The following is a 13,183-nucleotide window of genomic DNA, read 5'->3' on the forward strand; positions in this document are numbered from 1 at the left end:
ACCCACTAATCGAAACCCCCAAATTCGATTTTGAACCCTAACTCGATAAACCCTTTTCGATTTCCAATCCGCGAGAATCGAACCATAAAACGATAAATCGAACCCCTAGACGAGGTAATACAACAATAAATCAAAACCCATCTCGATTTCGAACCCTAAATCGTAAAAAAAAAAAGGGTGAGATTTTCCCAAAGTCGATTTCGAAAGCCAAAACGACATCAATCTAAACGAGAATCCAGTCGAGACTCGCCTCTGTTAGTGGAGGAGACAATTACTCGTCGAATCGATGGAGAAAAGTCGAGAAAAAGGGAGAGAGATCGTCGTCGCACGCGAATTCGCCGCGAGGAAGAAACCCTAGAATTTTCGATACAAATGAGAGAAATGAATCTCTCTCCCCTTTCCACCGCGTGACGTCGACGCCGCGTCTCCAATAACTTGGCGACACGTGGTGTGAACCCGTATCGGACGGGGTCACTCGTAAGGGGCGGGTCGCGAGAATTAACCCATTAAATCTTTATTTTTAATGGTCCGGCCCTATGAAACTGAGCCCATGAACCTGTCTAAAACCTCTAATGGGGCTGCTCTAAGAAAAGAGATGCAAATAGTAAGTTTAGTAATAGTCTAATATTAATATATGTCTTGGGAAGGGAAACTCAAGCTCTTGTGTACCTTTCTCCGCAAAAGGACATGATTATCGCCAAAAACGTTTTTAGGGTTCTTAAGTTTTTTTTTTCTGATTTAAAAAAAAATAAACCAATCGCGGACCGCCACGCGCAAACAGTACAAAAAACACAGTGCAAACGTTTTTATTTTAGGACATTTTGGCACGGTAATTGAGAAAAGGTGATGGGGCCCAAGTCTAAGAACTCTCTCCCACCAGTGATAAGAGCATCCCCATTAGCAAATTCGAGGAAAGGGGACTCGATTCCCAAAATAAACTTTTGGTTATTATTATTATTTTTTGTTTGATTTTACAAAAAATTAATAAACGAACCAATCGCGGGTCGCCACGTGGGATCCGCGAAAAAGTGTTGAACCCGTTTCTTCCAAAAGCCCTCACGAGACACGGGTTCACAAAAAACAGATTATTATAATAATTTGATTTTCTTGCGAATTGTGTGAGTTTGTGTTATAAACCCCTAATGGGGATACTCTAATGTTGCTATAAGGTACCTCCATGAAGTGTCTAGGAGGGAAAATATCCACATCAGAAAACCTTAGTTAGAAAACAAAACAATTTACTGAGAATCAAACTGGAGCATTCTTCATGCACTATCTTTCCTTCTTCAACCACAAAGTTCATGAATCAAAACCGAAACCAAGCAACACACTGGTTGTAGAACCGGATTGCAAGTTGCCCAAAAAACTAGGACTGTTATTTGGGCTGGATTGAAGAGCAAACCGGGGTCTCGTTTGGGCCGATTATTTTATCAAAATTCGATAATAGTATTTACCTAACGTAGTCCTAAAGTAAAAAAAGTCTTTCTTTTTCTCACCCAGGTCATTCCCTTTGGATTCCAGATTTTTCTTATTTTCTACACATGCAATACTAACATTAGAAAGTGATCAATTTTCGTCTACATCATTTAGTTGTAGAGAATGGAGTTAGTCATGTCAGGTTGGGAATAAATGTTAAGATGATCTCGGGGAAGATATTTATCAACGCAGGGAAAATTATCTAAATTTTTTAATGTGTTTTCAACTTTGAACTAAGAAGATATAAGTTGTTTGTTTATTTATTAAAAAGATGTAAATTGTTTTTTTTCCTTAAAAGAGATGTAAAAGGATGTAAGTTGTTGACCCAAAGAAAAACTGAAAACATTCACAACTTCAAAGTCCATAACTATGAGTAAAACGTATTAATTATAAGCATGTTAACTATTCGATTTCAAATCCAATAGCATGCATATATTTAGCTAGGACCGCGTTGTATATAGCAGAACACATATCTTATATATTAAAACAGAAGTCACAACCTTGATTCATGTGTGATTTTTTTTTTAAAAAAAACTCTCATTAGAAATCAGTTATCATTCACTTATTACTAATAATATGGATTAATAATATATCATTCCTAATATAACATCGACTCCTAGAAACCCAGATTGGTTAACAAACTCACCTTGATTCATGTGTGCCATTTTTATTTGGATCATCATTTAATTTTTTTATTAAATATATTTCCTTAATGTTAATATATAATCTTTTAACTACATAAATCATAGTATAATTTGATATCTTTTAATTTTAAAAATATATATATATATATATATTTAATTTTCTTAACAAATGTGTTGAAAAACATTATAACAATATCGTAATTATCAAAAATTGTATATAAATATTTTCACTAATTTTGTAATTAGTAATGAAATTAATGTTATTATACATTAATATATATATATATATACAGTTATCTTTTATAAAATGAAAAAAAAAATCAAATTTTACTATTTTATAGTTATATCTATCATTTTAAAATAAAATATTGTATTTAACTAAATATGATAAAATTATTTTAAACTGATAAATAAATATATTTTATTTTCATAAACATTAAAAAATTATACTATAAATATAATATGTTGGTAGAACGGGTTAATATTAGTAAATTATATAATTCATGTATAAAATTAACTTATCTTAAACTTATATATAGATATATATATATAGTTATTATCTTAAATGAATAAACATAAAAAAATATTGATAAAGGAAATCTAGCGCTTTGAATTACGAATCAGGATCATAATAATTGAATAAAAATAATTTTAAAATATATATAATAAAAAGACTAACAAATATATGTGATGATTTGAAATAATCAATTAACTTACAGCATGAAAACTATCAAATTGTTATATTTAAAATAATTATATATAAACATTTAAATATATAAGTAACTTTAAAAATATATTCTAATTATGTAAAATATATATAAACATGAAAATTAATACCCGCACGGTTGTGCGGGTTGAAATCTAGTCTAAACTATTAAAATAACAGACTTAGACGGTCATACCTATAGTCGCTGTCTCCCTTGAATCACGGATACATGCATGCAAGTGAATTACATATAAAGCTTGTCAGTCAGAACATCTCCAATCCACCTTTATAATAGATAATAGAGATCTTTAAAATAGAGGAAAAAATAGAGATGGTATTTTTGTTCTAATGTGTTCCTTTATAATAGAGAAATGTTATATTTGTCACTATAATTTCGACGGAATGTTAAAGAGGAAAATATTCGATAGTATTAATTTCGACGGAATGTTAACTCTAACAGAGGAAAAAAAACATTAGATGCGAGTTTTCTATTTTTCTTCAAATAGAAGACAAATTATAAAAATGAAACATAGCTGTAAAGGTGTTTTCATGGCTTAACTTATCATTTTTGTTTTCATCATGTGATCCCCCACCCCCAAAGTCAAAGGTTCTGCTCTCGATTGTCATTCGTCTCTTTACGAATAAACTAAATGACGTTTAGTACACGATGTACATCTTAATAAATCTATTAGCATAATGTAAACTACAGTATTACCAGGGCTAAAACCAGCATAGTGTAAATTATATGTATAAACTCGCTGTTAACGTTTAACTCAAATTTTACAGGATTTACTCAAGTATAGGGAATTGTCAGCTAGGTTTACCCAAAGTAGAATTGAACTGGATTATAAAAAAACTTGAACTTCTTTTTTTTTGTTAAAGAACTTTAACATGAGTTATATATATATGGTTTACTTTTTATTGTAGAGTAAATCCCAATTAAAATGAGCTAAACTGAACTAGACTAATTTTCTCAAAGTGCAAACTTTGTTAGAAAAATAGAACATGATAGTAAAATAAACGAAACAAAATTGTGTTTTCACTTTGGTGCATTTAAGAAATAACCAAATTACGCATTTAGTTTTTTTACATTAGCAAAAAACTTTTTCACTTAATCATTAAATTTAAAATCTTCATATAATTTAAATAATATCTTAACTTCAGCAAAATGCGCTACAACAAAAAGTAGCATGCGGTTCACTTTGTAGCAAAGTGATTCCCCCTAAACTTGCATGTAAAAATACATATAAGTTAGCATTAATTTAAACTTGTGAAGTTGTTATACCCATTAATTTATATTACTTGGAACTGCATAAAGTGGAATCTAAACTCTTCTTAACAATTTTGTTAGATATATCGTCATACATGAAAGTGTATCGATTGGCTAGTTTAATTAATATGAGGTTGACTTGACGGTAAGATTGATTACCTATCACAACTAAGGATCATGCTTGTTTCTCTCTTTTATTTTCATTCAAAATTCAATTGATATTTACAATATTCCAACAAATAATATATTTTCGGGATCATTTAAATTCAGTGTAATAAGATCATCGATATACTGTTATATGTTTTCCACTGTGTCTATATAAAATATTGGCCTTATTATACAATTTTGATGATAATTAGTGATTAGGCAAATAAAAACTGCTATATCATACACATATATATAATTAACAATTTTTAACAAACCAAATTTCTAATTTTTAAACCGAAATCTCAAACCAATCGTATTCGTATATACCATCAGATTTTAACTCAAACCTAAATTTTAACCAGATCATCTTATGATGGCACCCCTCACGATTGTGAAGACATACTCACTGGTCAAGGCTTTTGATGTATACTAGTTAATTATTGTGAAATTTTAATAATTATAGTTGAGATTCTAATTGTAATCTCAACTATATTCTGAAATTTTTAGCCTACTAGTTAACATAATACTATTTTAGAGACCTATTTGCTTTCAACAAAAGAGCTTGAAGCATGTATAGAAAATAATGTTGTTTTGTTATGTATATAAATTAAAGCCAATGTGTTAATATTTGTTTAATTGACCGTCCTTAGAAATAGGAACAGTTGTTTTTTTATATCAGGAACAGCTTACTTAAAAGATTACAATACCCCAACTTGATAATAAAGAAATCTACATATTTATCTATATAAACCCTATCAGAGTACTTGAACCACATCAGAAAACTATCAAATCCTAAAGCACACAACAATTGAAAAAAAAAAAATTTCTATCTTTTTAGGTTTGGCAATGGCTCTAGCCACAAGAGTTCAGATATTGGGATGCATACTCCTTGCATCACTCGCACTAACAATGGCTGATACACCACCGGGCATAGCCAAAAACCCAAGCCATGCAACATGTAAGATCAAGAAGTACAAACATTGCTACAACTTGGAACATGTTTGCCCCAAGTTCTGCCCTGACTCTTGTCATGTTGAATGTGCTTCTTGCAAACCCATATGTGGCCCTCCTTCCCCCGGCAGTGATGATGATGATGGCGAAGATGACGGTGGATACACTCCTCCGGCTCCAGTTCCACCTGTTTCACCACCACCTCCAACACCTACACCAGCCGTTCCAAGTCCCACTCCACCGGTTTCACCACCACCACCACCACCTCCAACTCCTACACCGGCTGTGCCAAGTCCCACGCCACCGGTTTCACCACCACCACCGTCTCCTACACCAGCTGTGCCAAGTCCAACTCCATCATCTTCACCACCACCTCCTACTCCTACACCAGCCGTCCCAACTCCTACACCTCCTACACCGTCTGTGCCAAGTCCTCCAGGTACTCCCACTGCACCGGTCCCTCCATATTCCCCACCTGCGACTCCTACTCCCTCCATTCCAAGTCCTACTCCTACATCTCCCGGCTCTACTCCTCCTTATGTCCCTCCGTCCTCTCCTACTCCAACCCCGCCATCCGATGGAGAGGCAGGAGCAGGAGTAAGAAGAGCCAGGTGTAAGAAGAAGGGCTCTCCTTGTTACGGAGTTGAGTATAGTTGCCCGGCCGATTGTCCCCGTTCTTGTGAAGTTGACTGCGTTACTTGCAAGCCTCTTTGCAGTATGTCCTCATTTACATCCAACTCCGCTTTAATTCCTTCTTATACGAACGATAAATACATGCTAACTAATGATATTACGTTGCGATGCAGATTGCGACAAACCGGGATCGGTTTGCCAAGACCCACGTTTTATTGGAGGAGATGGTCTCACCTTTTACTTCCACGGCAAGAAAGACTCCAACTTCTGCCTCATCTCCGATTCTAACCTTCACATCAACGCACATTTCATCGGTAAACGAAGGTCTGGTATGGCACGTGACTTCACATGGGTCCAATCCATTGCTATCCTCTTCGGCACTCACCGTCTCTACGTCGGAGCCCTTAAGACCTCCACGTGGGACGATTCTGTTGACCGGATCTCCGCCTCTTTTGATGGACATGTTATCTCACTTCCTCAACTAGATGGTGCCACGTGGACTTCTTCTTCCCTTGGAGTATACCCTCAGGTCTCGGTCAAACGAGTCAACGCTGACACTAACAACCTAGAGGTATAAACTTTTTGTTATATTTGTAATATTTTTAGATAATAGTCTGAACTGAGATTCTTGATAATCAGTTAATAACTCGGTGTAACGCATTTATTCAGGTTGAAGTAGAGGGCATGCTTAAGATCACAGCAAGAGTGGTGCCAATAACAGTGGAAGATTCAAGAATTCATGGTTACAATGTAACGGAAGACGACTGTCTCGCTCATCTCGACTTAGGCTTTAAGTTCCAAGACCTTAGCGACAACGTCGATGGTGTTTTGGGACAAACGTATAGGTCTAACTACGTAAGCCGAGTCAAGATCGGAGTCCACATGCCTGTGATGGGTGGTGATAGGGAATTCCAGACCAGCGGACTTTTTGAACCTGACTGCTCAGCCGCAAGGTTCACTGGTAACAGAGGTAGCAACGGGGGCCGGAGTAAAATGGAGCTCCCTGAGATGAGTTGTGCAAGTGGCGTAGGTGGCAAGGGAGTGGTCTGCAAGAGATAGACGTTTCTTTGTTCTAAATTTTATTACTATTATACTAAAATATACCACTATACAATATGGTAAGTGGTAACTATAATATTATAACTAATTAATAAATTTGTAACACGGTTTTTTTTTCTGTAACAATAATATCATGGAGAAAGGAAAATGTAATTTTACTATTCTTGAACTGAATGAATTTGAATTTATGTTTAATCTCTAGTGTTTTAATAATTAATGGTTTGAGAAAATTGTAAAATATGATCATGTTAAGTTATGGAACAAAATTAGATACATGTCAATTGTCAAGTAAAAAAACATCACCTTTTAGATCATCCCTAATTTATATTTTACTAGCAAAATATTGTTTTGCTAGAATATTAATTTCTTAGTAACTTTGGTTAATGTGCTACCACGTAAAGGTAGCGCATGCCGACCACTAAAAGTCGCTTCACAATGAAGTGATCCCATAAAGATGGAAAACATATGCATGATTCAAATTTTTATCGCTGATAAAACGTAATACATGTCTTGTTTCCAATTCCAATTGAATAACTTGATTTTGTTTTAGTTACAAAAAAAACTTGATTTTTTTTCTTAACTCTAAAAGTCTAAAACCAAGAAAAGTTACACAACCTTGGTTTCTGTGTCTGTTAAGAATAAGGATTTGGATATGGAAGAAACTGTTAAAATACAGGAACATAGCAAAGGATTTCATGAAAACAGGGTACAAAATTGTGAAACAACCTATTTCTGGTTTGATGTATGGACACCAGCAGGAAGACTGATTGATTTGACAGGCGGGGGAGGCTGTATTGATATGGGTATAAGGTTGGATGCAACAGTTGATACAGTCATCAAAACGACATCGAGTAGAAATTTTTAATGAGATCAAGGATCACATTCAGCGTATGAAGGAGAGAGGACTGGCAGATCGGGATGATATTAAACTGTGGAGGAGAGGGGACAAATATAAATTAACTTTCAGCTTCAAGGAAACATGGAAACTGACACGAGTGCCTCGACTGAAAGTGAATTGGAGTCTTGGGATCTGGTTTGCTTTCAATACTCCAAAATATTCATTCATTGCTTGGCTTGCAATCCTCAACAGACTTGCAACCGGTGATCGAATTAAGCAATGGAGCACTCAACATCCCAGCTCTTGTGTGTTCTGCAACGACCCGATAGAGTCAAGAGATCATCTTTTCTTTGTCTGCAAGTTTTCAGATGGAAAGGATTAACCCAAAAACTGCTAGCTACACGCTATACCAACCAGTGGGACCAAATTATACAGCTGGTGATTGATCAAAACAGAGACAAAACAGAGCTTTACATAGTGAGATATGTGTTCCAAGCAATTTTGTATGCCATATGGAGGGAACGTAATCAACGTCGGCATGGAGAAAGTCCACTATCCCCGAGTCAGCTCATTCAGATGGTGGACAAAAACGTTCGTAATAGGCTGTCTTCCATCCGCGCCCGAGCGCACACGGGAGGTTTAGTTCTATAGTTTGCAACGAGATAGTTTATCGAAGTTTTTTTCTGAGTTTATAAAAATTTCTATCCCAATGTAACACAAAGTGTAAAACAACTTTTTGTTTGAATTAATTTAACATTCTTAAAAAAAAAAAAAAGATTTTAACATATACAAATGTGAATTTTGGATTATCTTTTACACAATGCGAATCATATTGGCCACTTGTATTTCCATTTATATCATTAATTAATGTCTGTCTCCAGGTCTCTCTTCCAATACACAACCGGAAACATCTACTACTTTATCAAAGACAGACTGAAACTATAAATAAACCATGAAGTGTTTTAAAGTCGGGATACAAATTAAAGACGTACGCAACCAACGTATAATTATGTACAGTAATATTCAAGAAAAGAAGGAAAAGAAAACATACCGTAAAAATCCAAGATCAACAACAAGAAACCACAACACAATGAATGGATTTCATTATCTCATTGATTAAAACACATCAACGTCTGCCTATAAAGAACCTCTCTCTAATTAAGATTAACTCCTTTCTGGCTTCACTGGTTGCCAAACGGTTCTTCGGAGATTCTTCACAACACCTAAGTCCCACCTTAAAAACCATTATCAAGCACTCATCAAGAGGGAAACCAGCTCTGAGACCGCTATTAAGAATAGAATTGTCTGCAATGTCCAACACCCTCTCTGGCAACGCCAACTTGATGTAGCTGTTTAGGGTAACGTTTCCCCCAAATAAATCATTTGTTGGTCGTTTTCCAGTGAACATTTCCAAAAGAAGAACACCGAAGCTATACACATCACCATATATTGATGGTTGTCCTCCCATTCCATATTCTTCCCCATAATTCACAGAAACAAGAGTATAATTAAAAAAGAGAGAGTACAATCATTTTCTTCACTCAAACAGTACTGATGTGTGATAGAGTTTTACCTGGTGGGGCATAGCCGATGGTTCCTCTGACGCCGGCCGAGCTTAGATGGTTGAAAAAAGACTCCTGATCAAGTTTCATGAGCAGCCGAGCAATGCCAAAGTCGCTAACATGGCCAGTCAGGTCTTTGTCTAGGAGGACGTTGCTCGGCTTGAGATCGCAATGAGCTATAGGTTCATGGCAATAAACATGAAGATATTCTAAAACAGAAATAACATCTACGGCAATGTTGAGCCTTTCAAAGAGGGTCAAGGTTCTTGAGGGTCTACGAATCTCTTCCACTTCCTCTGGATGCAGCCACATATCTAGGCTTCCGTTCGGCATTAACTCATAGATAAGAGCTCTGAAATCGTTTCCTTGAAGATCAGTACTCGAACAAGCCGTCAATAGTTTCACGAGATTACGATGCCTTATGTCCTTGAGAGCTTCACATTCTGTCAGAAAGCTCTTCATAGCTCCACGTCTCTGAAGGTTTAGAACTTTCACTGCAACGACCTTGTTCTCTGTTGGAAGAAATGCCTTAAACACCGTACCAAAACTACCTGATCCAATCAAATTGCTGGAAGAGAAGCCATCTGTCGCATTTCTTAGATATGCATAACTTATCTTTTCATGGACAACCTCTCGTGTGGAAGAAGATGTTGAATTACTGCTCAGCTGGTTATTCTTTATTTTTCTGAACCAACATAAAGAAATATACGCCATGACGAGCACAATCAAAAGCAAAGCTATGCCTATGCTTAACTCAATGGTCACTTTCTTCGAACCAGATGAATGGCTTGGTTGTGCTTGCACGATACATTGATTTAGTTTCAGTTCCTTGATACCTCCACAGAGATATTTGTTTCCAAATACTAAAACAACAGTAGCATTCCTAAATTTTCCTTCTGTTGGCACCTCTCCCTCGAAGTTGTTAATGGATAGATTTAGATACTCCAACAAGGAAAAGTTTCCAAAATATCCAGGTATACTTCCAGAGAAATCATTGTTCGAGAAATCAAGTATTTTAGCACCCATCAACCCTTTTATATTTGGAATATCACCATAAAAAAAATTACCTTGTAGATAAAGATTCTCCAATGAGAGACAATTTCCCAAGACTTGAGGGAGATGCCCATATAATTTATTATGTGCAACAGACAGTGTGCAAAGACGTTCTAGTGGTTTAATATACTCGGGAAGAGAGCCTGTCAAGGAATTATTTGACAAGTCGAGGTAAACAAGGGACTGAATTTGCATAATCTCCTGAGGTATTGTCCCGTTCAACTTATTAGACCCAATACGGAAATATAATATGTATTTGCACTGACCAAGACTGGGAGGAATAGTTCCTTCAAAACTATTGTTAGACAAATTGAGTTTTTCTAACCAGGTGATGTTGCCTATTGAAGAAGGTATCTCTCCAGACATTCTATTTGACGTGAGGTTTAAGAACACCAATCTAGAAAGCTTTCCAATGGAACTTGGCAGTGGTCCGGTCAACAAGTTTTCGCGCAGCACAAGTTTTTGTAGGCTTACGAGATTCCCAATGCCATAAGGAATGGTTCCAAAGATGAAATTTGTTCCAAGGTCTAATTTCCAGAGGTTGGTGGACAGGTTCGTTATAGAGGTAGGCAAGACACCTCCAAGCCTATTTCTATTAACAAGTAATGTCTGAAGTTGGGTACAATTACTCAAAGCCTTAAGAAATTCAAGATCTCCAGAGGAGTAACTTCCCAAAGAATTATTGTGAAGTCTTAGTGTTTTCAAATTCTTTAGTTTTCCAAAGCTAGAAGAAATACTTCCTATCATTTTGTTTTGCTCGATTGAAAACTCTTGAAGATTTGAAATATTTGAAAGTGTTGTTGGGATAGGCCCTGTGAAACTATTAGTTCCCATCTCTAAAAGTCGAAGTTTTGGTAGTAGATTACCAAAATCAGGCTTTAGGCTACCCGAAAAAACATTACCAAACATGTTCAAGTACTCAAGCGAGGAAAAGTTGTAGATGGAAGGAGGAAAACCGCCTGAGAATTTGTTCTCTCCTAATCCAAGATGCACCAATTGAGTCAATCTAGCTAGATCATCAGGAATTCTTCCTTCTAAATTGTTCTTTGAAAAACTAACTCGCGCGAGTGATGTCAAGTTTCCTAGAGATGCAGGTAACTTCCCTCTGAGGTTGTTTGCACCAAAATCTAAAGTTTCAAGCTTCTCCAATGATTCTAGTTCTGAAGGAACACCTCCTCCAAGATGATTATGCCATAAATCAAGGTCCAACAATCTAGAGCAGTTAAATAGATTGTCTGGAATTTCTCCTTCGAGAAAATTAAAGCTTATATTCAAATACTTAAGTCTAAACAAGTTTCCCACCTCGTAAGGGATGGTTCCACCAATAGAGTTATCAGAGAGATTAAGTGATATGAGAAAGGAAATATTACCAATAGATGGTGATATCATTCCCCTTAACTGGCATCCTCCAAGGTTCAAACGGGTTACTCTCTTGTTTTTGAGGCCGCATGTAACCCCTTTCCAATTACAGAGAGGGGATGAGTTATTCCACGAGGATAATGCATCTTGATTCTCTTCAGAAACTTGAGATTTGAAGTCGAGCAATGCTTTCCTATCAGGTTCATCGGTAAAACCGTATGCTTCATTTAACATGAGAGCACTGAAAGAAAATAAAAGAAACAATCTCATTCTTCTCTCTCTCTCTTTTTGGTTAAAAGCTCTTCGTGCAGGATAGTGAATAATATATGACACGAAGCAAATGCATAATGTATTTATCTTATTGTTGTTGCTATGCAACGCTGAAGATATTCATTGGCTCACAACCACATATAGAAAACTGCAAGACTTTTTAAAATTCTCGCGTACTTGTCGTCAACCTCCTTGTCCTCGGAGTCAAGTATCCCACTAGATCGTGTCTTATTATTTTCCAAAAACAAGTTCTTGGTGTATTTTTCCCTAACGGTTTATTTACAAGAAGATAGTGCAAGTTACTCTATGACTACAAGACAAATCTTTTGTCTTCAGAGACTTGTACTCGAGCAATCTTTGCTTATCAGTTACATCAGTAATTTGAAGCAAAGGTAGCATACGAGCAACCAAAAGAAACAGTTCCATGCTCGTCACTTAAAAAAATAACACAAATAATTAGTTTTGGGCAATTGTCGATAATAGCACCTTTTGAAGTTTATGTCTCAAAAATAGCACTAGATGGAGAAAGTCACAAAAATGACATTCATTAAAGGGTAAAATATCCTTAATACCCTTAGTTTAAAATTAAATAAACAAACAAAAATAAATAAAAATAAATAAAATAAAAATGAAAAAAAGAAATTTTTTTTATAGTTTCAGATTATATGTTTTCAGATTTGAAAATTTTATAATATTTTTTTTGAAATTTTTTTTTTTTCAAATTTTCTTTTTATAATTTAAAAATACTTTTTGAAACTGTTTTTAAAATTTTTATTTTTTATTTTAGTATTTATTTTTTATAAAATTTTAAACCTTAATTCCAAAACTCCACCCTTAACTCTAAACCCTAAGGTTTGGATTAATTAACCCAAGGGGTATAAGTGTATATTTACCTCTTTAATAAAACCTATTTTTGTGACTTTGAACCTTGAATGCTATTTTAGGAACAAAAACTTGGTTTAGTGCTATCCTAGTCTTTTTCTCATTCGTTTTTGGTCAAAATGTTTTTGGTCTTCCTCATATTTTGCAGTAAAGTAAATAGATATATCATACATGACTGGAAAATAAGAACATTGATTGCATTATGACTGGTGAGAAGTCCAAATAAAAGTGGGAACTAAACGGGGAAACATAAATAGTAACACAACATTCATCAGGGTGCAGAGAAGCAACAAACAGAAGTAACAACAGAAGTGCTGGCTATCACTGTACTGA

The 13,183-nt window shown here is 35.4% G+C and overlaps 2 protein-coding genes and 1 long non-coding RNA gene across 4 annotated transcripts; 1 reads left to right on the plus strand and 2 right to left on the minus strand.

The window, feature by feature from the left end:
* Nucleotides 1-2,659: 2,659 nt before the first annotated feature.
* On the minus strand, nt 2,660-5,598 carry LOC117134178. Of its 2 annotated transcripts, none has more exons than XR_004458355.1 (2): nt 5,529-5,598; nt 2,660-5,405 (listed from the first exon to the last, which is right to left on the minus strand). It is a non-coding gene; the product is annotated as an uncharacterized LOC117134178 (long non-coding RNA). The 2 variants fall into 2 exon arrangements; XR_004458354.1 differs by having other exon boundaries at nt 5,475-5,574.
* On the plus strand, nt 5,044-8,418 carry LOC103869458 (proline-rich protein 1). Its single transcript, XM_009147540.3, has 3 exons — nt 5,044-5,909; nt 6,001-6,398; nt 6,497-8,418. Exons 1-3 carry the CDS (start codon nt 5,090-5,092, stop codon nt 6,884-6,886), a joined length of 1,608 nt encoding a protein of 535 aa, XP_009145788.2. The 5' UTR covers nt 5,044-5,089; the 3' UTR covers nt 6,887-8,418.
* Nucleotides 8,419-8,698: 280 nt separating this feature from the next.
* On the minus strand, nt 8,699-12,414 carry LOC103869459 (probable LRR receptor-like serine/threonine-protein kinase At3g47570). The gene is made up of 2 exons (XM_009147542.3): nt 9,298-12,414; nt 8,699-9,200 (listed from the first exon to the last, which is right to left on the minus strand). The coding sequence occupies exons 1-2, from the start codon at nt 11,966-11,968 to the stop codon at nt 8,851-8,853; spliced, it is 3,021 nt and encodes a 1,006-aa protein (XP_009145790.1). The 5' UTR covers nt 11,969-12,414; the 3' UTR covers nt 8,699-8,850.
* Between the last annotated feature and the right edge of the window lie 769 nt (nt 12,415-13,183).

The sequence above is a fragment of the Brassica rapa genome, chromosome A05 (genome assembly GCF_000309985.2).
Source record: "Brassica rapa cultivar Chiifu-401-42 chromosome A05, CAAS_Brap_v3.01, whole genome shotgun sequence".
Classification (NCBI taxonomy): domain Eukaryota; kingdom Viridiplantae; phylum Streptophyta; class Magnoliopsida; order Brassicales; family Brassicaceae; genus Brassica; species Brassica rapa.

Bases quoted from the DNA above. Each gene is read 5' to 3' on its own strand.
- LOC103869459 (XM_009147542.3), bottom strand. From the start codon at position 11,968: ATGAGATTGTTTCTTTTATTTTCTTTCAGTGCTCTCATGTTAAATGAA. The intron at 9,201-9,297 runs GTAAAACTCTAT...ATTATGGGGAAG, and splicing joins CATCGGCTATGCCCCACCAG to AATATGGAATGGGAGGACAA.
- LOC103869458 (XM_009147540.3), top strand. From the start codon at position 5,090: ATGGCTCTAGCCACAAGAGTTCAGATATTGGGATGCATACTCCTTGCA. The intron at 5,910-6,000 runs GTATGTCCTCAT...GTTGCGATGCAG, and splicing joins TACTTGCAAGCCTCTTTGCA to ATTGCGACAAACCGGGATCG. The intron at 6,399-6,496 runs GTATAAACTTTT...GCATTTATTCAG, and splicing joins CTGACACTAACAACCTAGAG to GTTGAAGTAGAGGGCATGCT.